The sequence below is a fragment of the Lithobates pipiens genome, unplaced genomic scaffold (assembly GCF_037356315.1).
Source record: "Lithobates pipiens isolate NorthernLeopardFrog02 unplaced genomic scaffold, aLitPip1_a1.2 Scaffold_22, whole genome shotgun sequence".
Taxonomy (NCBI): domain Eukaryota; kingdom Metazoa; phylum Chordata; class Amphibia; order Anura; family Ranidae; genus Lithobates; species Lithobates pipiens.
The window spans coordinates 17,780,797-17,807,005 of record NW_027507784.1 but is presented as its reverse complement, the minus strand read 5'-3'; the positions used below and the strand labels follow the sequence as shown (position 1 = coordinate 17,807,005).

At 41.9% G+C, this 26,209-nt stretch overlaps 1 protein-coding gene and 1 pseudogene across 1 annotated transcript; one reads left to right on the top strand and one right to left on the bottom strand.

Moving 5' to 3' along the window:
- Positions 1-4,507: 4,507 nt before the first annotated feature.
- Positions 4,508-5,804, bottom strand: LOC143925356 (olfactory receptor 5B12-like; annotated as a pseudogene).
- Positions 5,805-9,568: 3,764 nt separating this feature from the next.
- On the top strand, positions 9,569-10,829 carry LOC143923357 (ubiquitin carboxyl-terminal hydrolase isozyme L1-like). The gene is made up of 2 exons (XM_077446976.1): positions 9,569-9,972; positions 10,281-10,829. The coding sequence occupies exons 1-2, from the start codon at positions 9,617-9,619 to the stop codon at positions 10,603-10,605; spliced, it is 681 nt and encodes a 226-aa protein (XP_077303102.1). The 5' UTR covers positions 9,569-9,616; the 3' UTR covers positions 10,606-10,829.
- The last annotated feature ends 15,380 nt before the right edge of the window (positions 10,830-26,209 follow it).

Genomic DNA, 26,209 nt, shown 5'->3' with positions numbered 1-26,209 from the left:
ACATGGAGATCATATCCCCCTTATGTATTTATACATGGAGATCATATCCCCCCTTATGTATTTATACATGGTGATCATATCCCCCTTATGTATTTATACATGGAGATCATATCCCCCCTTATGTATTTATACATGGTGATCATATCCCCCTTATGTATTTATACATGGTGATCATATCCCCCCTTATGTATTTATACATGGACATCATATCCCCCTTATGTATTTATACATGAATATCATATCCCCCCTTATGTATTTATACATGGGGATCATACCCCCCTTTATGTATTTATACATGGAGATCATATCCCCCCTTATGTATTTATACATGGAGATCATATCCCCGCTTATGTATTTATACATGGAGATCATATCCCCCTTATATATTTATACATGGAGATCATATCCCCCCTTATGTATTTATACATGGAGATCATATCCCCCCTTATGTATTTATACATGGAGATCATATCCCCCCTTATGTATTTATACATGGAGATCATATCCCCCATTATGTATTTATACATGGAGATCATATCCCCCCTTATATATTTATACATGGAGATCATATCCCCCCTTATGTATTTATACATGGAGATCATATCCCCCTTATGTATTTATACATGGAGATCATATCCCCCCTTATGTATTTATACATGGAGATCATATCCCCCCTTATGTATTTATACATGGTGATCATATCCCCGCTTATGTATTTATACATGGAGATCATATCCCCCTTATGTATTTATACATGGAGATCATATCCCCCCTTATGTATTTATACATGGGGATCATACCCCCCTTTATGTATTTATACATGGAGATCATATCCCCCCTTATGTATTTATACATGGAGATCATATCCCCCCCTTATGTATTTATACATGAATATCATATCCCCCTTATGTATTTATACATGGAGATCATATCCCCCCCTTATGTATTTATACATGAATATCATATCCCCGCTTATGTATTTATACATGGAGATCATATCCCCCCTTATGTATTTATACATGGAGATCATATCCCCCCTTATGTATTTATACATGGTGATCATATCCCCCTTATGTATTTATACATGGAGATCATATCCCCCCTTATGTATTTATACATGGAGATCATATCCCCCCTTATGTATTTATACATGGAGATCATATCCCCCCCTTATGTATTTATACATGAATATCATATCCCCGCTTATGTATTTATACATGGAGATCATATCCCCCCTTATGTATTTATACATGGAGATCATATCCCCCCTTATGTATTTATACATGGTGATCATATCCCCCTTATGTATTTATACATGGAGATCATATCCCCCCTTATGTATTTATACATGGAGATCATATCCCCCCTTATGTATTTATACATGGAGATCATATCCCCCCTTATGTATATATACATGTAGATCATATCCCCCCTTATGTATTTATACATGGAGATCATATCCCCCCTTATGTATTTATACATGGAGATCATATCCTCCCTTATGTATTTATACATGGGGATCATATCCCCCCTTATGTATTTATACATGGTGATCATATCCCCCTTATGTACTTATACATGGAGATCATATCCCCCCTTATGTATTTATACATGGGGATCATATCCCCCCTTATGTATTTATACATGGGGATCATACCCCCCTTTATGTATTTATACATGGAGATCATATCCCCCCTTATGTATTTATACATGGAGATCATATCCCCGCTTATGTATTTATACATGGAGATCATATCCCCCTTATGTATTTATACATGGAGATCATATCCCCCCCTTATGTATTTATACATGGTGATCATATCCCCCTTATGTATTTATACATGGAGATCATATCCCCCCTTATGTATTTATACATGGTGATCATATCCCCCTTATGTATTTATACATGGTGATCATATCCCCCCTTATGTATTTATACATGGACATCATATCCCCCTTATGTATTTATACATGAATATCATATCCCCCCTTATGTATTTATACATGGAGATCATATCCCCCCTTATGTATTTATACATGGTGCTCATATCCCCCTTATGTATTTATACATGGTGATCATATCCCCCCTTATGTATTTATACATGGACATCATATCCCCCTTATGTATTTATACATGAATATCATATCCCCCCTTATGTATTTATACATGGGGATCATACCCCCCTTTATGTATTTATACATGGAGATCATATCCCCCCTTATGTATTTATACATGGAGATCATATCCCCCATTATGTATTTATACATGGAGATCATATCCCCCCTTATATATTTATACATGGAGATCATATCCCCCCTTATGTATTTATGCATGGAGATCATATCCCCCTTATGTATTTATACATGGAGATCATATCCCCCCTTATGTATTTATACATGGAGATCATATCCCCCCTTATGTATTTATACATGGTGATCATATCCCCGCTTATGTATTTATACATGGAGATCATATCCCCCTTATGTATTTATACATGGAGATCATATCCCCCCTTATGTATTTATACATGGGGATCATACCCCCCTTTATGTATTTATACATGGAGATCATATCCCCCCTTATGTATTTATACATGGAGATCATATCCCCCCCTTATGTATTTATACATGAATATCATATCCCCCTTATGTATTTATACATGGAGATCATATCCCCCCCTTATGTATTTATACATGAATATCATATCCCCGCTTATGTATTTATACATGGAGATCATATCCCCCCTTATGTATTTATACATGGAGATCATATCCCCCCCTTATGTATTTATACATGAATATCATATCCCCCCTAATCTCCTCTACTCAAGAGAGAATACATTCAGTTCCTCTAAACATTCCTCATAGCTCAGCTCCTCCGTGCCTCTTATCAGTTTCTTTGCCCTTCTCTGCACTTTGCGTTCACCTTTGCACATGTCAAAGGTGCATTAATATTATTTATTTACACTTGTTACCTAAAATATTTATCATTTGTCTCTGTGCCAAATGTTTTTGTGCACTGTACACCGTGACAGATGTTGACGGGACACTAGTACAAATGTCGATGTGCACTGTGGACAGTGACAGATGGTGCTTTGTGTACTGGAGTGGGATGGCTGCAGTCTGTGTGATCTGTGTGCAGATAAACAACAGCTACACAGAGATTACTGTCAGGCTGCAGCATCCTCTCCCCCCCCCCCCCTCCCACGCCACTGGGCTCTCACTGAGCTCAGGAGTAAAGCCGATACAGAGGCACATGCCTCTGTTTACATTAAATGATGGCTGTGATTGGACGCAGCCATCACATGATTGGGAGGGCCAATCAAAGAGGCCATATCCTTATCTGTTATGTGTTGTGTCCAAGGAACACAGCCATCACAGCATTATGCCGCGGCCAAGCGTTCCAAATGGCCATACAGGTACCTGTCCCAGCTGGCCATTCACATTTAAAAATATATATTAAATTCAAAGCTTTTTGCTGGTTAAAAAATGTGCATTTATTATTTGTTATTAGGAGCCTGTAAAGCATTGCAGAAGATCGCATGTGCAGTATCAGGCTCCTGCAGACTCTTGGTGAAGCTGTATTGGCAGGCAGTTACTGAATGCAGGGTAGATTAATGAACTACTAGAGCGTTCACTAGTGCCCCCATAGTTCATTGAGAATTACAAGCCAACAGCCGCAATGGTTCGGCCACACTAGTTGTATTTCTCTCATTCACAGAACTCTGTGAATGAGTGACGTGTCCGTGGTGGTGGGGGGGGGGGGGTGAGGGGGCTCAAAGCTGTGCTCCAGTTAAATTGTGACAGTGGGTGTTGGGAGAAGATTCCCCTCCTGCCGTCACAATGGTGGCTCAGGGGGTGCGGGGACTGCTGATTTAGTAACACTCTGAATACATGTAAGCCCTTTTACACACGGTCGGAGATTCCGACAACCAAATCCGTTGGATTTCGTCCGACGGATTTTGTCCGAAACTGTTGCATACACACGGTCGGACGAAGTTGTCGGAAAATCTGATCGTTCAGAACGTGATGACGTTATTTCGTTAGGACGGGACTACGTTCAGGCTAGTAGCCAATAGCTTTGATGTAGGAATTTGATCTGAGCATGCGTGGCACTTTGTCCGATCGGAATTCTCTACACATGATCGGAGTATGTCCGATCGGAGCATTTTGTCGGAAAATATTTCCGGCAAGTTGGAAAATTTGGTCCGACGGATATTCCAATGGAAACAGTCCGATGCAGACCACACACAGTCGGAATATCCGACAAAACGCTCCAATCGGACACGTTCCGTCTGAATCTCCGATCGTGTGTACAAGGGCTAACAAGTTATGAAAAGTGAATTATTCCTTTAATCGATTCCCAGATTATTTTAACTTCTAGGAAACAATCAGGCCAATCTACTATAGCTGCTAGAACAATTTCTGATGGAAAAAAAAATCTTTGGCTAGAGATAAATTTCAAACAAAGACGTTTTATTATCTACAAATGAGGATTTAATTTAAATTAATTTTCTATTGTAGCGGGAATAATTTTCCTAAACACATTGTGAAATGCTGTTCTGATATCTTGGTTCCTCAGACTGTAAATGAGAGGATTGAGGAGAGGAACGATCACCGTGTAAAAGACAGGCACCACTTTGTCACCAGCAAGATGGATGACTAGGACTTGGCCGAAAATAATTTATCATAATAGAGAAATAAAATACGAAGACCACTGTCAGGTGGGAGCTACATGTGGAGAAAACTTTACTCCTTTTACCCTTAACTTGCATTTTCAGGACTGTTTTGAATATTGAAACATAGGGAAGGAAGGTGAGTATCAAAGACCCAACTCCAAGGAAAACACCAAGGATAAAGATGAGCAGAATGTTGATGTAGGCATCACTGCAGGAGATCTGAAACAACTGCGGAAGGTCACAGAAGAAACTTTCTATAACATTGAATTCGCAAAATGTTAAATTCAAGACAAAAAGTGTGTGGATTAAAGAGTTAGCAAAACCAACACACCATACAATGGAGGCCAACTGGATGCACACTTTCCAAGGCATGATCTGTGTGTAATGTAATGGCTGACAAATGGCGGTATATCTATCATAGGACATGGTAGCCAACAGTAAAACCTCAGAAGTAGCAAAGAATATGAAGGAGAAAACTTGCGTCATGCAAGCTATCATAGTAATCTGTCTGCACTTGGTGTGAAGGTCAAATAACATTCGTGGAACAGTGACTGAGGAACAACAGAGGTCCAAACCGGCCAGGTTCCCGAGGTAGAAATACATAGGTATGTGGAGGTGAGCGTCAAAGACTATGAGTGTGATGATTAGCAAATTCCAGGTTATTGTCAAAAGGTAGACAAGAAGGAAGAAGATAAAGAGAGGGAGCTGTAGAGCTGGAAGGTCAGCTAAGCCCAAGAGAATAAATTCATTAAATGTTGTCTTATTTTTCATTGCAACATTTTTAAACAAAATACAAATTGAAATAAAATAAAAAATGCAAAGATATTAAAAAAAAAATTGAGTAAAAACAAATGACAATAATAAAATGTTAACGTAAAAATAAAAGAAAATACAAATAAATAAATCACAATTCACTTCCACAACTCATTAGGGAAATTAATTTATGTCAAACTTGAATATCCAATAAAGGATTTCTTTAACGCATTCCAAAAAATGATAACCAGTATTGTATGCAGAAAAATTAAGACAGATTCTTGTTACTATCAGCAACATGAAAAGATAAAATGTCTCTTGCTGCAGGGTGTGCGGATCAGAGTGTAAAGTAGTTGATCATCGTGCAAAAGACAGTTTATTCCTGAAAAATTGAAAACATTATGCATAAAATAGTTATTTGCCGACATCTTCGTAGGAATTGGATAAAACAATCTTGGTAGAACATTCCGGAAGGGACATCTCATTCTTCCTTCTATACATCTTCTTTCTTGTCTATCCCCTTTTTTCCCTTTCTCTCTTTATTTTTTATTCCTTAACCACTTAAGGACCGCCTCACGCCGATGTACGTTGGCAGAATGGTACGGCTGGGCACAATCACGTACCTGTACGTTGCTCTTTAAGTGCCCAGCTGTGGGTCGGGAGCGTGGCGCCGCCGGTGCGCTCCCAACCGGGTCCTGTGCTCCGTGACCATGGCTGCGGGACCAGCGGACCCGATCGCCGCTGGTGTCCCGCGATCGGGTCACAGAGCTAAAGAACGAGGAGAGGTCTGTGTAAACAAACCTCTCCCCGTGCTTCCTACTGTGGCTGTCACCGATCGTCTCTTCCCTTTTATAGGGAAAGACGATCAGTTACGTCACATGCCAGGCCCCGCCCCCCTAGAATAAAAAAAACACATAACGTCATACATAACACCTACACTGCCCCCTAGTGGTTAACTTCTTCACTGCCAGTGTCATTTAGACAGGAATCAGTGCATTTGTATAGCACTGATTGCTGTATAAATGATAATGGTCCCAAAAATGTTTTAAAAATGTCCGATGTGTCCACCATAATGTCGCAGTCACAATAAAAATCGCTGATCGCCGCCATTACTAGCAAAAAAAATATGCTATAAAACTATCCCCTGTTTTGTAAACGCTATAACTTTTGCGCAAACCAATCAATAATCGCTAATTGCGTTTTTTTTACCAAAAATATGTAGAAGAATACGTATCGGCCTAAACTGAGGGAAAAAAAAAAAATTTATATATTTTTTGGGGATATTTATTATAACAAAAAGTAAAAAATATTGCATTTTTCAAAATTGTCGTTCTATTTTTGTTTATAGCGCAAAAAATAAAAACCGCAGAGGTGATTAAATACCACCAAAAGAAATCTCTATTTGTGGGGAAAAAAAAGGACGGCAATTTTGTTTGGGAGCCACGTCGCACGACCGCGCAATTGTCAGTTAAAGCGACGCAGTTGCCGAATCGCAAAAAGGTGCTTGGTCCTTTGGGTGCAAATTGGTCCGGGGCTTAAGTGGTTAATACCACCTTTACTAAAATATTACCTGGTTAGGTGAGTAGCAGGCTTTAGAAGGTAACATCCCTGCTAGTTTAAATAGCATTTGATCTGTGGGTTAGATGTGCCGCTCCCCTTTCCATGACGCAGCTTGTACCCATTTGGTGTGTCCGGAGAGGGGAGCGGCTTTCCCCCTTATATTTGATTGATGTACCTGCTGCACCCACTAACCTCAGTTATTTCTAAATATATCTATTTGAAACATTTGTTCTCTTAGTTGCATTACTATGGATTTATTATTCCACTATGTAAAAGAATGTATCAATGACTCTGTATTTTCTCTGAAAAGCTTTAATAAAAAAACGATTGAAACTAAAAAAAAAAATAGTTATTTGCATGCCATTGTTCAGAATCCCCAACCTGTATGGTCAGGACCCCAAATAGGTTAACATTTTTATTAGCATACGCTAATTGCAAATATCAGTCGATTAAAACCTGTGTCGGTGGGCTGCTTATCTTTCCATTAAGGCAAATAAGAAATGCAAAAAGAAGCTTGGAGCAGGTTGATGAAGTCTAGAAGGATGAAATGTCGGTCAGCAGGAGGTCAACTATTGGTAAATGCACCTGTCAATGAATTCTGAATGATCTCTGAAGCATCGCAAACGGAAGCACCCAGAAACACATTGCATTTTCACATAACAGAAGCCCAAAGCTCATTGACACAGGCCCCAGATCAGTCTGGAGTTTCTTTCACACCACAGAGCTGAAGTGACTACAACAGCTGCCAGAAAGTGAGACGATCCTACAGGAAAATCCCCAAATCATCAATCTGCAATAGATTTTAAGGCACCTTAAATTGCACTTAAAATGTGTTGTAGAGGTAAAAGTGTTAACTATGTCTTGTAACTTCAAAGATGTACCAATAGAAATGCAATCCCTCTGTATTATTATGTATATAAGTAGCTAGTCGAATATATACATATTGGGGGTTGATTTACGAAAAGGCAAATCCACTTTGCACTCCAAGTGCACTAGGAAGTGCAGTCACCATAAATCTAAAGGGAAGATCTGAAATGAGGGGAAGCTCTGCTGATTTTATCATCCAGTCACGTGCCAGCTAAAATGCTGTTTTTTTATTTTCCTTGCATGTCCCTCCTCGGATCTACAGCGACTGCACTTCCAAATGCACTTGCAGTGCAAAGTGGATTTGCCTTTAGTAAATAAACCCCATTGTTTTATCGATCATGCAGCTTGTACAGTATTTAAGAGAGAAGAGAAGTGAAGAGAGGGAAAGGGAAGGGAATTGATGGGAAGGGAAGCAAAGGGAAGGGAAGAGAAGAGAAGAGAAGAGTCTTAGTAAATCTAATGCCGCGTACACACGATCAAATTGTCCGGCGTACTTAGTCCGCCGAAAACGCATTTCACCGGACAATCCGATCGTGTGTGGGCTTCAGCGGACTTTCTCAGCGTAAAGTCCGGCGGACTTAGAAAGCATTTTTGCAGTCCAACCGGACTTGGGTTTCAGCGTACAATACGTTCGTTAGTATGTTAGTCTGGCGGACTAAGGCCGCGTACACACAGGCGGATTGTCTGTCCAACTTAGTCCGCTGAACCGTGTTTCAGCGGACAATCCGCTCGTGTGTGGGCTTCAGCGGACTTTTTCAGCAGACAGTCTGGCGGACTAAGTCTTTCGGAATTTCCGTAATTTTGTTCGTCCAACTTTGGTTTTGTCCGTCCAAACTTGGTTTCAGCGGACAGTCCGCTCGTGAGTAGGCAAGTTGGACGGACTAAGTATGGCGCATGCTCAGAAAGGATTTACACGGCCGAAGGTTGCATTGCAGTGTATAGGACGTTGTTTTTCTAGTCCCGTCGTACGTGCTGTACACGTCATCGCGCAAGCTTTCAGCGGACTGTCTGTTCATCGTGTGTGGTCAAGTCCGTTCATTCAAATGTTGGACGGATTGTCTGACGAACTTAGTTGGGCAGACAATCCGCCCGTGTCTACGCGGCCTAAGAATGACGCATGCTCAGAAGCAATTACGAAAAAGGAAGCTATTGGCTACTGGCTATTGAACTTCCTTTTTCTAGTCCCGTCGTACGTGCTGTACGTCATCGCGCTAGCAAACGCCGGACTTTCTGTGTGTCCGTGTGTGGCCAAGTCCGTTCGGCAGAAAGTCCGCCGGACTATCCGCCGGATTGTTTGCCAGACTAAGTACGCCGGACAATTAGATCGCATGTACGTGGCATAAAAGTATCTAATAAAACATGGGCATGTTGTTCTATCAATCATACGGTTCATATTTAAAATGGTACATAGATAATTAATTCACAACAAACATATTTCAAATATTATTGATTAATATGTTATTTTATTTCAGTCAATCTATCTACTGTATTCATTTGTCTAAACACATTTGAGGAAATAAAGTATCTTTAATGAGTAGCAAAGCATAATGTTATATCAAAATAAAATAAAAGATCTAAGTAAATCTAAATATCTAATATATTATACAGTATAAATATTATTTAATAACCATACGGTTCTTAATAAAATATTTTAAAATAATTATTTAAATAACTAATTTCAAAGATTATTGACTAATATCTATCTATCACGCAGATCGCTTTATCGGAACGACGAGAAGAAAAGATAGTGAGAAAGCATGGCGCTACCACCTACCGAGATCAACCAGGAGATGCTGAACAAACTCTTGGCGAAGTTTGGTGTTTCTAGCTGTAAATATGTGGACATACTGGGTTTGGAACCGGATTACCTAAAAACATTTTCCAACCCGGTTCGTGCTGTAGTGCTCACCTTCCCATTAACAACAAAGCTTGAAGAGTTCCGAAACAAAAAAGCAGAGGAACAGAAGGGCAAAAATCTGAACTCTGAAGTGTTTTACTTGAAGCAAACACTTGAAAACTCTAGTGGACTTGTTGCTTTGATTCACACTGTAGCTAGCAACAAGGATTTTGTGAGTTTTTCTGACGATTATTCACTGAAGAGCTATATTGAGAAGTCTTTATGAAAATAGAAAAATCGCACTAATCAACACCGGGAGTTGGGTAGACAAAAAACATAAAACGGCTCAATACAAATCCTATGTATATATATATATATATATATAATTCTAGGTTGCTGCCCCCCACAAGAAGAAAATCCCCATTTGGGGTTTCTTCCAACAATAAAAACAATATGACAACCGGGGTAACTGGCGCTACCTGTTTACCATGAACCAATAATGATTCTTATTCCATATTATTCTTATGCCTTCTTACGGGAAGCCATAAATCCTTTTGACAACTACTTATTTCTGTTGGAACCAGGATAAATATTGAGAAGTCTGCTGCTGGCTCATCTGAAGAAAGGGGAAAGCTGTTGGAGAAAAATGAGGCCTTGTTGTCGGATTTCAAGTCTGTTGCAGCTGAGGGCTTTGTCAGGCCAGATGGAGGTGACCAATGCCATGTGTTGGTGCTTGTTCCTGCAAATAAGCCCCTAACGGAGATTGATGGGCACCTTGACAGGCCTATTGACCATGGACCATTATCTGAATCCTTCCTGGAGAATGCAGTTCACATTTGCAAGCAGTACACTGAGCAGGCAAAAGATGAAGTGCGTTTTTCAGCTGTGGCTCTTGTCAAGGATGCATAATCTTTTCAAAGTCGGGCTTCTCACGGTTCTGTTAATAATGCACTTTTGTTTACCTGACACTTCATTTTTACAGCTAATGTTTTACCTGCTTGCCATTCCAACAAATCTTAAGTGCTTTTTCAACTGTTCACCTACCTACAAAAAATGTGCCTGTGTTGATTACTTGTTTTGCACTTCTGTTCAGTAGTTCTGAATAAAAATATTTTGAAGTTTGAAAAAAAAAACTATCTATCTATCTATCTATCTATCTATCTATCTATCTATCTATCTATCTATCTATCTATCTATCTATCTAAACACAGTTTAGGAAATAATGCATCTTTAATGATTAGCAAAGCATCATTTTGAGATCATTGAGAAAAAAAAAAAGAAAAAAAAATAGAACCTGTAAAATTCAAGATTGTAAAATATTAAATTTTCATTTTTCAGGCTCTTCCCAAATGTTGTCGCTGATACCCTTGTCAGAGGTAACTACTAATGCAAGAGAGGTGGGGAAGAGTCAGTTCACTGGAAGCGGGTCTGCTGTGGAGACATAATTGAGCAATCATAATAGAAAATATGTGTGATGTGTTGGTCATAATACCATTGTATTACTGTAGCAGTACATGCATCGATTTATAATAATACAAACATTTCCCCTGACATCTTCAATGAACACATAAGTTATCATTGGCTACGTTTTCATCTGAGATTAATCTAAAACTTCTTTTCAATCATTAAAGAAAAGTAAGTAACATTTGAATAAATGTATCCTTTAGAGACACACAACTTTGTCTTACTGAAAATTAAGTAACTTAAAGCAATAAAAAGTTTTAAATACAAAGTTTAAAGTGAAATTTAAAAGTAATAAAAAGCTAAGCAATTGGATAGAACAATGCAGAAGTTCAGAGAGTTGAGTAATCGAAGGAGACTTTATTCTTCGACTGCCCTCTGTTGAAATGTATTTATTTTTTTTAATTGTTTTTTTTATTAGGAGTTAACAATTGACAAGGCACAGACGACAGAAAAGCAATTTTTCACATTACATTTGAAGTGGTAAGAAACTTTTATAGCTTGAATATGTTCATATAATACGTATTAGTGAAAGAGTAGTAATTTTCATTTGGTTAAAGTCTAAGCCCTTGTACACACGGACACATTCAGACAGAAAATGTCCGATCGGACCGTGTTGTCGGATAATCCGACCGTGTGTGGGCTCCACCGGACTGTTTCCATCGGAATATCCGACGGACCAAGTTTTCCAGCTTGGCTATAAAACTTTCCGACAACATGATCCGATCGGACCTTGTCCGATCATGTGTTGAGAATTCCGATCGGACAAAGTGCCACGCATGCTCAGATCAAATTCCTAGACCAAAGCTATTGGCTACTAGCCTGGACGTAGTCCTGTCATAACGATATAACGTCATCACGTTACGACCGATCGGATTTTACGACAACTTTGTCCGACCGTGTGTATGCAACAGTTTCGGACAAAATCCGTCGGACAAAATCCGACGGATTTGGTTGTCGGAATGTCCGACCGTGTGTACAAGGGCTTAGACCACGTACACACGACCGGACTTTCCAGCAGAAAAGGTCAGACGGAATCATTTCATCAGATATTCCGATCGCGTGTGGGCTTCAGCTGACTTTTTTATTTTCAAAAGTCCTAGAAAGTGAACATGTTCTTAATCTTTCCGACTGAATCAATTCCGGGAAAATCGCTTGTCTGTATGCTAGTCCGACGGACCAAATTCAACGCAAGGGCAGCTATTGTCTACTGGCTATTGAGCTTCCTTTTCTAGTCCCGTCTTATGTCATTGCATTAGAAACAAACGGGCTTGGGTGTAATCATGTGTAGGCAAGTCCGTTTGGTCGGAACTTCATCGGAAACTCAGTCGGAAAGACCATCAGAGTTTATTCTGATGGAAAGTCCGGTCGTGTGTACGTGGCATTAGAAAGGGTGAACCTTCCATAGACGGAGAAAAAGGAATAGAAGGCTTTAATCTAGATGTTCTCCGCGAGAGGATCCATCGCTAAGGAGAAAATCAGGGGAGATAGCGGGCATCCCTGTTGGGTGCCATTTGTGATGTAGAATTTCTTAGACATAGCGTTAGATGAATACACATGTGCAGTTGGCACTGCATAGAGTGCCAAAAGCGCTGAGAAGATGGGGCCATTGCATCCAAACGTATTAAGTTTTGCTCCTAGGTATTTCTACCATTTCACAAAAAGTGTAAAAAATAGTAAAAAAGACAGGAGACACCTAAGCCCCGTACACAGGATCAGAAATTCTGCCAGCAAAAGTCGGATGTGAGCTTTTGGTTTGGAAATTCTGACCGTGTGTATGCGCCATTAAACGTTTGATGGCAGAATTCCAGCCATCAAAAGATTGAGAGCAGGTTTTCTATTTTTCGGTTGGAAAAAGTTCAGATCGGAAATTCCGACACGCAAAATTCCTAATGCTCGAAAACAATTTTATGCATGCTCGGAAGCATTGAACTTAACTTTCTCAGCTTGTCGTAGTGTTGTACGTCACCGCGTTCTTGACGGTCGAAAGTTCAGAGAACTTTTGTGTGACTGTGTGTATGCAAGTCAAGCTTGAGCGGAATTTCGTCTGCAAAACCATCCAAGGTTTTCCGACTGAATATCTGCTTGTGAGTATGGGGCATTATAGAATAAGTCCTTTATTAAAAGATAAAAAAAAGTGCCCATTATACCTTATATCAGAGTGGCTCCTGCCGTTCACGTGACTCCTAGGCTCTCTCCTTTGACAGCTACAGTGGGCAGGGCTGAACACTGCCACTGACGTTAGGAAGAGGGGGGAGAGAGAACAGAGAGCCAAGAGTTAAGTGAGTGACAGGAAACACTCTGATTTACAGTATAATCAGCATCTTTTTTTTATACAGCACAGGGACACACAGTGTTATAGAACAGAGGGAATGGCATACTTTTATTATAGATTTGATTGCACCAGGAGGGGAGAATAGTGGAGTGGACGGAGCTGAAATGCAGGGAGGGGAGGGGGGTGAGGATGGGGGAGAGCAGAGAGCAGGGCTGCGTATGACGGAGGCACATAAACTGACCACAATGTCAGGGCTCAGCAGTCATGATAAACCGTGGTCAGTTTACAGGGGGGGGGGCATAGCCAGGAAGGATCAGCCAGGTATTTCAGGTGATACAGGAGGCCAAGTTACAGAAGCACGGTGCTGTATAACATTATTTAACCACCTCGCGCCCACCCTATAGCCGATTTACGGCTTTAGAGCAGGCGCTTTCGTGCAATTAGCCATCCCTGGACGTCCTATTGTTTACTTCCACAATGCGCGCCGCCGCGGGTGTGCATCGCGGAAGTTCTGTGTTCGCCGTGTCCCCCGGGGACAGGCAAACACAGATCGCTGTAAAATCACAGCGGCCGTTTACAGCGTGATCGGCATGTCCAATGGGAGATGATCTCATATGTAAACATATGAGATCATCTCTCAGCGCCGCTCTCCCTCCTCACACAGACAGCGTGTGAGAGGGGAGAGATGAACGGCTGCAGCAGCCGTCAGTGCACAGAGAAAAAAAAAAAAGTGCCATCCTCCCCCAGTGCCATCCTCCCCCAGTGCAATCCTGCCCCAGTGCCATCCTGCCCCAGTGCCATCCGCCCCAGTGCCATCCTGCCCCAGTGCCATCCTGCCCCAGTGCCATCCGCCCCAGTGCCATCCACCCCAGTGCAATCCACCCCACCCCAGTGCCACCTGCCCCCAGTGCTATCTGTCCCCAGTGCCACCTGTTGTCAGTGCCATTTGTCCCCAGTGCCATCTGTCATTAGTGCCACGTATAAGTGGCATCTGTTATCAGTGCCACGTGTCATTAGTGCCACATAGTGCCATCTGTCATCAGTGCCATGTATTAGTGCCATCTGTCATCAGTGCCACGTATCAGTGCCATTTGTCATCAGTGCCACCTGTCAATGTCACGTGCCATCTGTTGTCAGTGTCACGTGCCATCAATGCCACTTATCAGTGCCATCTGTCATCAGTGTCACGCGTCATCGGTGCCATGTATTAGTGCCATCTGTCATCGGTGGCACGTATTAGTGCCACGTATTAGTGCCACGTGTCATCAGTGCCACGTATTAGTGCCACGTGTCATCAGTGCCATGTATTAGAGCCACATGTCATCAGTGCCACGTATTAGTGCCACATGTCATCAGTGCCACATATTAGTGTCATCTGTCATCAGTGCTACATATTAGTGCCATCTGTCATCAGTGCCACGTGTCATCAGTGCCACATATAAGTGTCATCATTGACACGTATCAGTGCCATCTGTCATCAGTGTCACGTGTCATTGTCCTGGTATTTCAAAAGTGTAATAGGTAGTCAACAAGTTAATGTGTAATTTATGCTCCTAGAACACGTGATGGAGCTCCCTGCATGTTGGGCCTCTCTATGTGGCCAGGCTGTGAAAAAGTCACACACATGAGGGCGTGGCTACCGCGCGCTGGTGCATGGATGCTTAGGCAGTGAGCTCCGTTCCAGCGTAGGTTCCTCAGTGACATAGCAGCGACGGACAGCATTCCCGCCTGTGTTCCCGGTGACCGGAGACTCCACAGACTCGGCCGGCATGTCTCGCAAGCGGAAAGACGCGGCCAAACCGAAGAAATTAGCGGATTTCTTCAAGCCGGCGGAGCGAGGCCTGCGGCAAGATGGCGCCGGCGGAGCTGACTCGCCTCCGCCTCCCTCGTGTAGCTCCAGGTCGGACGAATCCAGCCCTGAAGCGACAAGTGCTCAGCGAGGTCGTTTGCCAGCCGCATCCACTCCAAACTCATGCAGCCCTGTGAAGTCCAAGCCCAGGCTGGAGGAAGACTGCAGACAGGTGAGCACGGAGCAGGACTCTTTGGAGGACACAAGGGAGTTAGCAGACCCCTTTAGTGCTTTTCCTACTACTGACAGACCTGTCTCAGACACCATGCTCAAGGAGATGCTGCTCTCCCTCCGCACCTCCATGCATGCAGACATGTTGAAATGTGTCAGTTCTTTTAAAACAGAGGTGGGGGAGGTGAGTGGCAGAGTTGATCATATTGAATCAAAAATGGGGGAATTTGCAACTTCCCACAACACCCTGATTGACGCTTTTCATGAGCAGGCAGATGAAATCTCCTGGCTAAAGAGCAAAATCGCAGACCTTGAGGACAGGTCGAGAAGAAATAACATCAAAATTAGGGGAGTCCCTGAAACCGTCCTCCCTGCGCATCTACAACAATATGCCAGAGAACTCATGTGTGCGTTCCTTCCCTCCACTGATGAAGCGGAGATGCAGGTAGATCGAATACACAGGCTGCCTAAACCATCCCATCTGCCAGATAACATCCCTAGGGATGTGTTAATGCGAGTACACTTTTTCCAAACCAAAGAGAAGCTCATGATGGCGTTTCGGAAACAGCAGGTCCCCCCTGAAAAATTTACTCACATTCAATTGTTTGCGGACCTCTCGCAGTATACGATGCTAAAAAGAAAATCGTTGGTTTCAGTGACCAAAGCCTTGAGGAATCACAATATTCCGTACAGGTGGGGCTACCCCGTGAAATTGACTGTCACTCACGAAGACAACACCACTGTTGTGACCAACATAACAGAGGGCTTGGCCCTGCTACGCTCCCTAGCCATCCTACCGGTACAGACGGATGACGAGCCTGCTTCCGCAAGGGTGGCACATTCTCCGGATGGTTGGCATACAGTGTCGCATAAGAAGAAGAAAAACTCCAAGAAAAGTAATCCTTGACATGCTTTTATCCCTTGCCGTGACACGGGCGGATACACATTGGGACCTTGCCGCACTAGGGAGCATTAGTGCGTTCTTTTCCCCCCCCCCGCAATAATGGACGGTTTTTCCGCCCTCTGGTTCTTGTTGAAACCTACCTTTTTACTACTGTTTTGTTTTTCTTACATAGACACTACTTTCTCCCCCCTTTTCCCCCTTTTCCATTTACGTTCTCCAGGGTCCGGTGATTCTCTTCTTTTTTCAAGATCAGAAAGTCTGTTGAAAAGACTCATTTGTCCGTGTGGTCGCAGTAGAAGTCTGTGGGTCGTCGCTGGTATCTCCCCCAGATACCGTGAGTATCATCAAATACCTGTTAAATTATGTCTTTCAAAGTAGTTTCATTTAATGCTAACGGGTTGAATCATCCTGCAAAGCGCTCTTCGGCCTGGAGAGAAGCTCTCAAACTTAAAGCAGATGTCTTATATATACAGGAGACGCATTTCGAAGCGGGCAATGCACCAAAATTCCAACATAAAAGTTTTCCATCCCTTTTCATGTCCTGTGCACCGAAGAAACACAGAGAGGTCCTTATTGCTATTAGGGACTCGGTATCTTTTGTCCTGAAGGAGTTACATACGGACCCATTGGGTAGATACCTGATTGTTCAAGGAGAGCTTAATAACAAGCCGTATACCCTGGTCAATCTCTACGCTCCCAACACCCACCAAATTCGGTTTTTGCAAAGACTGTATAGGAAGATTGAAAATATGAAATGGGGTTCCCTAATTATCTGTGGAGATCACAATATTACTCCTGATTTTGCTCTGGACTCCACTACAATCCCCAAACGGCTCCCTCCCAAGTTGCAACCTCTTTTACATGCGTCGGATGTGTATGATGTCTGGAGGTGCCAACATAGTGAAGAGCGAGACTATACATTTTATTCTCCCAGACATAACTCGTATTCCCGAATTGACTTGATACTTGTGGATAAACAGCTGTTACAGTTAATCTCTACATCTACTATTCATGACATTACGTGGTCTGACCACGCCCCGGTCTCCATGGTGGTGATGGAGGGCCGTGGTCCTGGTCCAGCCTACATTTGGAGAGCCAACTCCCGTATCTTTCAGATGCCAGAACATGTTACTAGTATTAGAGCACATTTGAAGGACTACTTTGCTTGTAACGAAGGTTCGGTAGATGACCCGATGGTTTTATGGTGTGCCCATAAGGCATACATTAGAGGGGTGTTGATTAAGATATGTGCAGGGGAGAGGAGGCGGAGGACACAGAAGGTTGACCAACTGCTTGCCACCATAAAAACTCTTGAATCCCTCAATAAAGCCAATACTGATTCCCAATTAGCTCAACAACTTTCTAGAGCCCGCTCGGATCACAGACTTTTGCTCATAGACCAAAGTGATAAATATATACGTTCCCTGCGTATGTCCTTCTATGCCTCAGGGAATAGAGCGGGCAAATTTCTAGCTCAAAGGCTTAGGGGCATTAGGACGAAATCTAAAATACCATATCTCTTAGGATCTCCAGACAACAGAAAATTAATTAATCCACAGGAGATAGCAGAATCATTTGCCGAATATTATGCGGCACTTTATAATCTAGATAGAGACCCAAACACCCCCAACCCTACCGACGATGCTATTCAATCGTTCCTGGCCAAAATTCGGTTGCCAAAGCTCACGGAGGAGCAGTTAACTCTCCTCAACTCCCCAATAACGAGGTCTGAGATTGAAAAAGTCATCGGCACGCTCCCATTAGGAAAGTCTCCGGGTCCGGATGGCCTATCATATGACTATTATAAGGTTTTTGGTGAGCAGTTGTCCCCGACGCTCCAACAGGTATTTGCAGCAGCAGTGTCCTCCGCCTCCTTCCCCAGGGAGATGCTTAAAGCATATGTTGTCACGATCCCGAAGCCGGGTAAGGAGCCTACAACTCCGGCCAATTTTAGGCCGATATCTTTACTTAATACCGATGTAAAGGTCTATGCAAAAATTTTAGCGCTCAGATTACTCCCGATACTTCCATCCATCATTAACCCTGATCAATCGGGCTTCACTGCGGGCAGGCAGGCCTCGGATGCTACCAGACGGGTCATCAACGTGGTCCAGTATGCAAAGACCTGTCGGACGCCTTCTCTGCTCCTATCTTTGGATGCGGAGAAGGCGTTCGACAGGATCCACTGGGGATACATGAAGCGGGTTTTGATGCAGTTTGGCTTCTCGGGCCCTATACTTTCGGCAGTCCTTGCCCTGTATTCTTCCCCCTGCGCACAGGTTTACACATCTAATATGTTGTCATCAGTTTTTGATATATCGAATGGAACGAGACAGGGGTGTCCGCTGTCCCCCTCCATCTTCAACCTCCTCATTGAGCCACTGGCGGAGAGGGTGAGATCCGACCCCTCCATCACTGGCTTTAAAGTCCAGGGCAGGGAGCACGTGCTGAATTTATTTGCAGATGACATTATCCTATTTTTAACCACCCCAGCCATCTCTCTTAGACAGGTACATCAGACCCTGAAGGAGTTTGGAGATATCTCTTTTTATAAGGTTAATTCAACTAAATCCTTAATCCTGGGACTAGACATTCCCCCCCCCTTGGAGACCGCATTGAAACAGGAATTCCCTTATAGCTGGTGCAAGGAACACATTACCTACCTGGGTATCAAAGTAACGAAAGAACTGAAACAACTAGCCCCTTCTAATTTCTCCTCCTTGTTGACAAAACTTAAAACTGAAACCGCTCAACTGAATAAAACTGAACTGACCTGGACAGGTCGGCTAGCTACCTTTAAAATGATTATCCTGCCACAGATTTTGTACATGTTTCGAACCCTTCCGATCCCCCTAGGGGAGGTTCATTTTGGTCCCTTTAATGCACTACTCAAACAGTTTATTTGGAGAGGCAAAAAACCGAGATGTGCCAAATCACTACTGGTAAAGCATAGACAGGCGGGAGGAATGGGACTGGTGGACCTCCGGGATTACTATAGGGCCTCACTTCTTACACAACTCAAACACTGGTTTAGTCCTTCCTGCGAAAATCCTTGGGTAGCACTGGAGAAGGCCCTATGCCCGACAGATGACCTAAAACTATTGCTTTTCTTAGACACTTTGAAACCTCACCCTGTGCATACCCTTCCTCTTACTGTCCGGGCCTCCTTGATGGCCTGGAGAACTCTTCTGAAACTTGCTTCGGAGGGTCGGGAAATTCTGGAATTACCTGTGCCGTTGGAGGTGGTTTCTTATATAGTTCCCAACCTTTCCATGGTTAAATGGCATAACAAAGGAATTAAATTTATTGCTGACTTATACACTGACTCAGGTCCCATTAAATTTGATATGCTTCAGAAACAGTATGGTCTTCCCCCGGCAGACAGATATACCCACTACCGAGTGATACATTGCTTGGGTTCCATAAAATCACGCCAAGTGCTTGTTCCTAAGGTGGCTTGGAAGTTCTACAACTCCAGTTTCCTAGCTAGAGGTGGAATTTCCCTTTTTTATAATCTGTACCAAAACAAGTTAGAATTTATTAAATCCCGCCCCTACCAATTGTGGGAACGGGATATGAATACTACCTTTACGCCTCAGCAATGGAAAGAAGCTTTCCGAGCTATCTATACCTCTTCCAAGTCCGTTAACCACTGGGAACTATCTCAAAAGATTGCCCTTAGATGGTATCTTACCCCCTACAAAATATCTAAGTTTGGTGGTGGAGGGTCCCCGTTGTGCTGGAGGGGGTGCGGAGACATTGGGAATTTATACCACGTGTTTTGGAGCTGTAGGAGCCTGACGAGCTTCTGGAATTCCTTGTTCCGCGTTGTCTCCAGCGTATCGGGGATCATAACTAGACCTAACCCCTCCTTAGCTATACTGAATATAGGTATAAACAACTTCCCCTTGGAATCTAGAGTAGTGATAACACACATTCTTTTAGTGGCCCGTACATTGATAGCGAAATATTGGAAATCCGACTGTGCCCCGAAAGTATCCGAAGTCCTGGTTACTACCCAAACCCACTGTGCATATGAAACCTTAATTGCTAGCAGGCAGGGAAACAGAATGAGGATGGTTAGTAGATGGCAAGTGTGGTCAGATTGGTACAAGCCTGCTTGACCCTACTAAGGGATACTAAGTGATACTAATTGATACTAAGTGATAAAGATGTACTGTTTAGGGGGGATCACTAGACCCTGGACCCTTTACCCCCCCTTAACCCCCCTTTATTCTTCTCTTTCTCTTTCTCTTTTACCCCGTTTCCTATCCCTCCCTCCTTTCCCCTTACCTTCACTTTGACTATCCACGACCATATATCATACCAGAGAGAATAGTACTTATTATCGAGAAAACATTGGAAAGCATGATATATAGTATATAATAGCGTATAAATGAGGTTCTGATATCATATTTGTGCTATACCAATTGATATGTGTACTTTTTTCAATTTAAAAGAATTGTACATTTTCTTGCCAACACTACTATTGGTCATATTCATTTGTTTGAGCTTTTTTTATTCATTCTTTCCTGTATATGTTATATGAAAAATCTCAATAAAAAATAATTGAAAAAAAAAAAAAAAAAAAGTCACACACATGTGGTATTGTAATACTCAGGAGGAGTAGCAGAACGTATTTTGGTGGTGTCATTTTGGTATACACATGCCATGTGAGAGAAATAACCTATTACAATGACAATTTTGTGGAGAAAAATAAAAAAAATGAAAAATCTTAATTTTGCAAAGAATTGTGGGAAAAAAATGACAACATCAAAAAGCTCACTATGCCTCTTACTAAATACCTTGGAATGTCTACTTTCCAAGAAGGGGTCATTTGGGGGGTATTTGTACTTTCCTGGCATGTTCGGGTCACAAAAAGCGAGATAGGCCACCAGTACATCAGATGTGATCAATTTTGTGCGATTCGCACCACAGCTTGTAGACTCTCTAACTTTCACAAAGACCAAATAATATCCACAAATTTGGGTTATTTTTACCAAAGACATGTAGCAGTATAAATTGTGGCCAAAATTAATGAAGAAAAATTAATAATTTGCATAATTCTGTCACAGAAACAAAGAAATATGCGTTTTTTTTCAAAATTTTCGGTCTTTTTTCATTTATAGCGCAAAAAATAAAAACCCTAGAGGTGATCAAATACCACCAAAAGAAAGCTCTATTTGTGGGAAAAAAAGGACACAAAATTCATTTGGGTACAGTGTTGCATGACTGAGTAATTGTCATTCAAAGTGTGAGAGCACCAAAAGCTGAAAATTGGTCTGGGCAGGAAGGGTGTTTAAGTGCCCAGTAGGCAAGTGGTTAAGGCAACATGATTCTTTTTTTTTTTTTTTTTTAGGGTAACAGACACTTTAATAGGGAACTCCTCCTATTGCACTACAAAACTCCTCAGCTATGCAACTTGTAGTATAAAGTGCATACTATTGAACACTTGAAAGTAAGTAGATTGCAATCATTTTAATATGATTTTATCTCTCCTTTCTTCAAATTTTATTAGATTCCGCTAGCTTTTTTGCTACATATTCCAACTTTAGTCTGTTTGGTTGCTCTATATACCAGATACATTACTTACATGCTTTATAAGACCAGAGCCAAATAAACTGCATGGAAGGTTTACACTAATAAGACAATAGCCGCACATGCATATGATTAATTGAGCCTTTGCATGTATGCCTTTTTCTCCCTTTTTTTTTGCAACAACTTTCCATCTCAGTTTATCATATCAAACTCCCATTACATTTTTTTCTTTGCTTAGGAGTGTCTCTGTGATATTAGTATTGATCCTTGTGGACCCTGTCACTCGAAAGTGACAACCCCACCCCCCCCCCCCCCCCCAACGTTCGGCAAATTTTCTGCATTCTCCTCCCAAATTTTTGAAAACATTACCACGGTTACATTTTATACCAATTTCTGGCCAAGAGTCACCATCTACGTGCTGAAAATCACTCTTTGGAGACTCCTTTCCCAAACGATCCACGCTATGGAGCCACCTTGAGACGCAGACCAATGATCCAAGCAGGGCCTTGATGTGCACTGTGTTTCATCACAGTTGGTTATTTCGTAAGTACCACCAATTCTCATAAAATGCTTGCCCCATCTTTATTCCCCCCATGCCTTTCTCACAATCATATGTTTACATACATGTGTCCCCCACACCACCCCCACATCAAATCATTCTCTGCAGCTATTACCTTTTGTACCACCACCCCCTCCCTTTAGAATGTAAGCTCTCCTGTACCTTTTGTATTGAACTGTACTGTAATTGTGTTGCCCCCCCCCCCTACATTGTAAAACGCTGCGCAAACTGTTGGCGCTATATAAATCATGTATAATAAAAATATAATAATAATAATGTGTCATGTACATATACAGTTGATTTGGCTGCCTTTTATTTATTTTTTTCTGGCCATTACATCATTAGACAATACAGCTTGATGCAAATCAGCCCCTGAAGAAGGAATTTAACATTGTAAATATTCCGAAACATGTTGGGAGCTCTGAACTCATGTATATTGATTGGCCTCTTACCATGAGACCCATTTCATGACTCAGAATTTTTTGCTGTAAATTACCATAGATTAACCCCTGGTCTTGTGATTTTATTACGGTATCTTTATATACAATTTTGTATGTCTTATAAACTAATACATTTTGAAATACTCTTTTATATATTCCTTCTACTTCTCTGTCTGGCTTCAACCCCCGCCCATAAAATCCCTGGGGCACCCTCTCTCTGTATTCTCTTGTAGTATAATGGTAGCAGTGGCCAGGGAGGAAATGCAATAAGGAAGGAATGCCCAGTACTTGTTGATCCATGGTGTGCTGGCAAAGATGTACATTTTCCTTCATAGATGGCTCATATGCTCATATATCTCCTCATTCTAGTAAAAAGAAGTACTTTTAGCATAAACATTTCAATACAGTGAAAAATCTATTTTCCAAAACCTAATATTTAGCTGACACTAAGCCCTTGTACACACGGTCGGAGATTCCGGCGGAATGTGTCCATTCGGACAGTGTTGTCGGATATTCTGACTGTGTGTGGTCTCCATCGGACTGTTTCTGTCGGAGTATCCGACGGACCAAGTTTTCCAACTTGTTGGTAAAATTTTCCCACAACATGATCCGATTGGACATACTCCGATCATGTGTACAGAATTCCGGTCGGACAAAGTGCCACGCATGCTCAGATCAAATTCCTACACCAAAGCTATTGGCTACTAGCGTGAGCGTAGTCCCGTCGTAACGAAATAACGTCATCACGCGGATTTTCCGACAACTTTGTCCGAACGTGTGTATGCAATAGTTTCGGACAAAATCCGTCGGACAAAATCTGACAGATTTGGTTGTCGGAAATCTCCGACCGTGTGTACAAGGGCTAAGAGGTCTATGTGTAAAATGTTGGCGGGACAGATATAAAATTAAAATAAAAAATTAGGACAAAAATTGCTGTATTTTATTTTATATGTTATGATATATTGTCAGTGCCATCTAGTAACTATAATATATATATATTTTTTTTTTTTCTAGAAACACCTCTATCAGAAAAAAAAAAATTTGGCAAGTAGATGGCGCTGACAATGATGAAACCTCACATAATAGAGGAAGTAAGTCAGTTTTCTTTTCATTTGAGGATGTCTTGGTCCTGCCTCTTCCTGTTTTTGTTTTTTTGTTTGCATATTTGTCACAATTAAATGATTCAGATCATCAAACAAATTTTAATATTGCACAAAGATAAACAGAGTAAATACAAAATGCAGTTTTTAAAAAAGGGAAAAAAGCTTTCCAGGCATGCTTAGCTCTGTGTGAAAAAAGAATTGCCCCCAACCCCTTGCTAAATTATGAATGAGCTGTGAGTATCCGCATTTATTGGAAAGCTGGGTTAATCTTCACTTGCCACAGGTACTGCCCTGGGGGACATGAATTAATGCAAAACTTTTTTTTTTTTTAAAGGATCCTTTTTACAGGACCAGTGATTTTAATGTTGCTTAAAGTGAAACAGTTCAAATTAAAAAATCCTTTGAATATAGTGCCTGGGGGGGTCCCCTTAGTCTGCATATAAAGTGGAAAATCTGTACCATGTATAGAACCTGCTGCAGCAAAACTGACATTTATAAATAGAAAAATTACATTTAAATTATTAGCAATACAATACCATTTCCGGCAATAAAAAAAATGGCATTGGTGCTCCCCTTATCTGAGGATGCAGTCCAGCAGGTCAGGAAAGGGAGGGATGAGTCAGCACCCCCCCATGAACCATACCAGGCCACATACCCTTAACATGGGGGGGTGCTTGGAGTGGGGGATACTGCCCCACAACCACAAATCACCTTGTCCCCATGTAGATGTTCATTGAGGGGACCATGAATGTCAACATGTACTGTAGCATGATCCCCTCCCTTCAGAGACTGGGCTGCAGGGCAGTATTCCAACATGATAACCACCCCAAACACACCTCCAAGACGACCACTGCCTTGCTAAAGAAGCTGAGGGTAAAGGGGATGGACTGACCAAGCATGTCTCCAGACCTAAACCCTATTGAGCATCTGTGGGGCATCCTAAAACGGAAGGTGGAGGAGCACAAAGTCTCTAACATCCACCAGCTCAGTGATGTCATCATGGAGGAGGGGAAGAGGACTCCAGTGGCAACCTGTGAAGCTCTGGTGGACTCCATATCCAAGAGGGTTAAGGCAGTGCTGGAAAATAATGGTGGACACAAAAATATTGACACTTTGTGCCCAATTTGGACATTTTCACTTAGGGGTGTACTCACTTTTGTTGTCAACAGTTTAAACATTAATGACTGTGTGTTGAGTTATTTTTAGGGAATAGCAAATTTACACTGTTATACAAGCTGTACACTCACTACTTTACATTGTAGCCAAGTGTCGTTTCTTCAGTGTTGTCACATGAAAAGATATAATAAAATATGTACAAAAATGAAAGGGTGTACTCACTTTTGTGAGATACTGTATATATATATATATATATATATATATATATATATATATATATATATATATATATATATATAAAAAGTAGCAGCCACCCAAAGGTACACATCAAAAACAAGCAAAAGCCAGCCTGCAAAACAACCAATATTTGCCAATTTTTGTACAGTTGGTGGAATTGGGTGTGGGGGGTGAACTGGATGCCTCCAGCTGTCATTGTGCTCTTGCTGGGCATCAAATGTGTCCCTGTGCCTTTAAGGAGAGGTGGGCACCCTCAAGGCACACCTGCGTTGCAAGACTCTGAAAATGATAGAGTTAGGATCGCAGAGGAGCCATGATGTGAGTGCTGCTGTTTAGCAAATGTGTGCAAACAAAACTCTCTGTTTTTAATGCAAACTTTTAGACAGGGTCAATGTGGTTGTTCTGCAAGCTGGCTGGTAAGTTTACTGGGAGATATTTTGTTTCTTTTTGACATAGAGTCTTGAGCATTCCCCATCCAACACAAGGTAAAGCCCTTCCTTGCAAGAAGGTAAATAAATATGTTGGTTGAACAAGGCCTTACCTCCAGTCCCTACTTGGGTAGTTTCAAGCGTAACGGGTAGGTGACAGCACTATATTACAAACTATCCTGACCACATAGAGTTTTCCACTCTTCTGCACTGAATCATTTATACAATGTGTGCACATGCAGGAATTTGCCAGAGGTGGCAGCAAAGAGCCCGATGCAAGCTCAGTGATAAAGCTGCTGACTCACATTCACTCCAAAAGCCAGTGCAGCCACGGAGCTCCCCTTCACCCGCCTCTGCCTTCTCACATATGGCTGGCCCTGTCCAGACACTTGGGCCCCTTACAGGTATATGGGCTGTACCCCCCTGATGGCG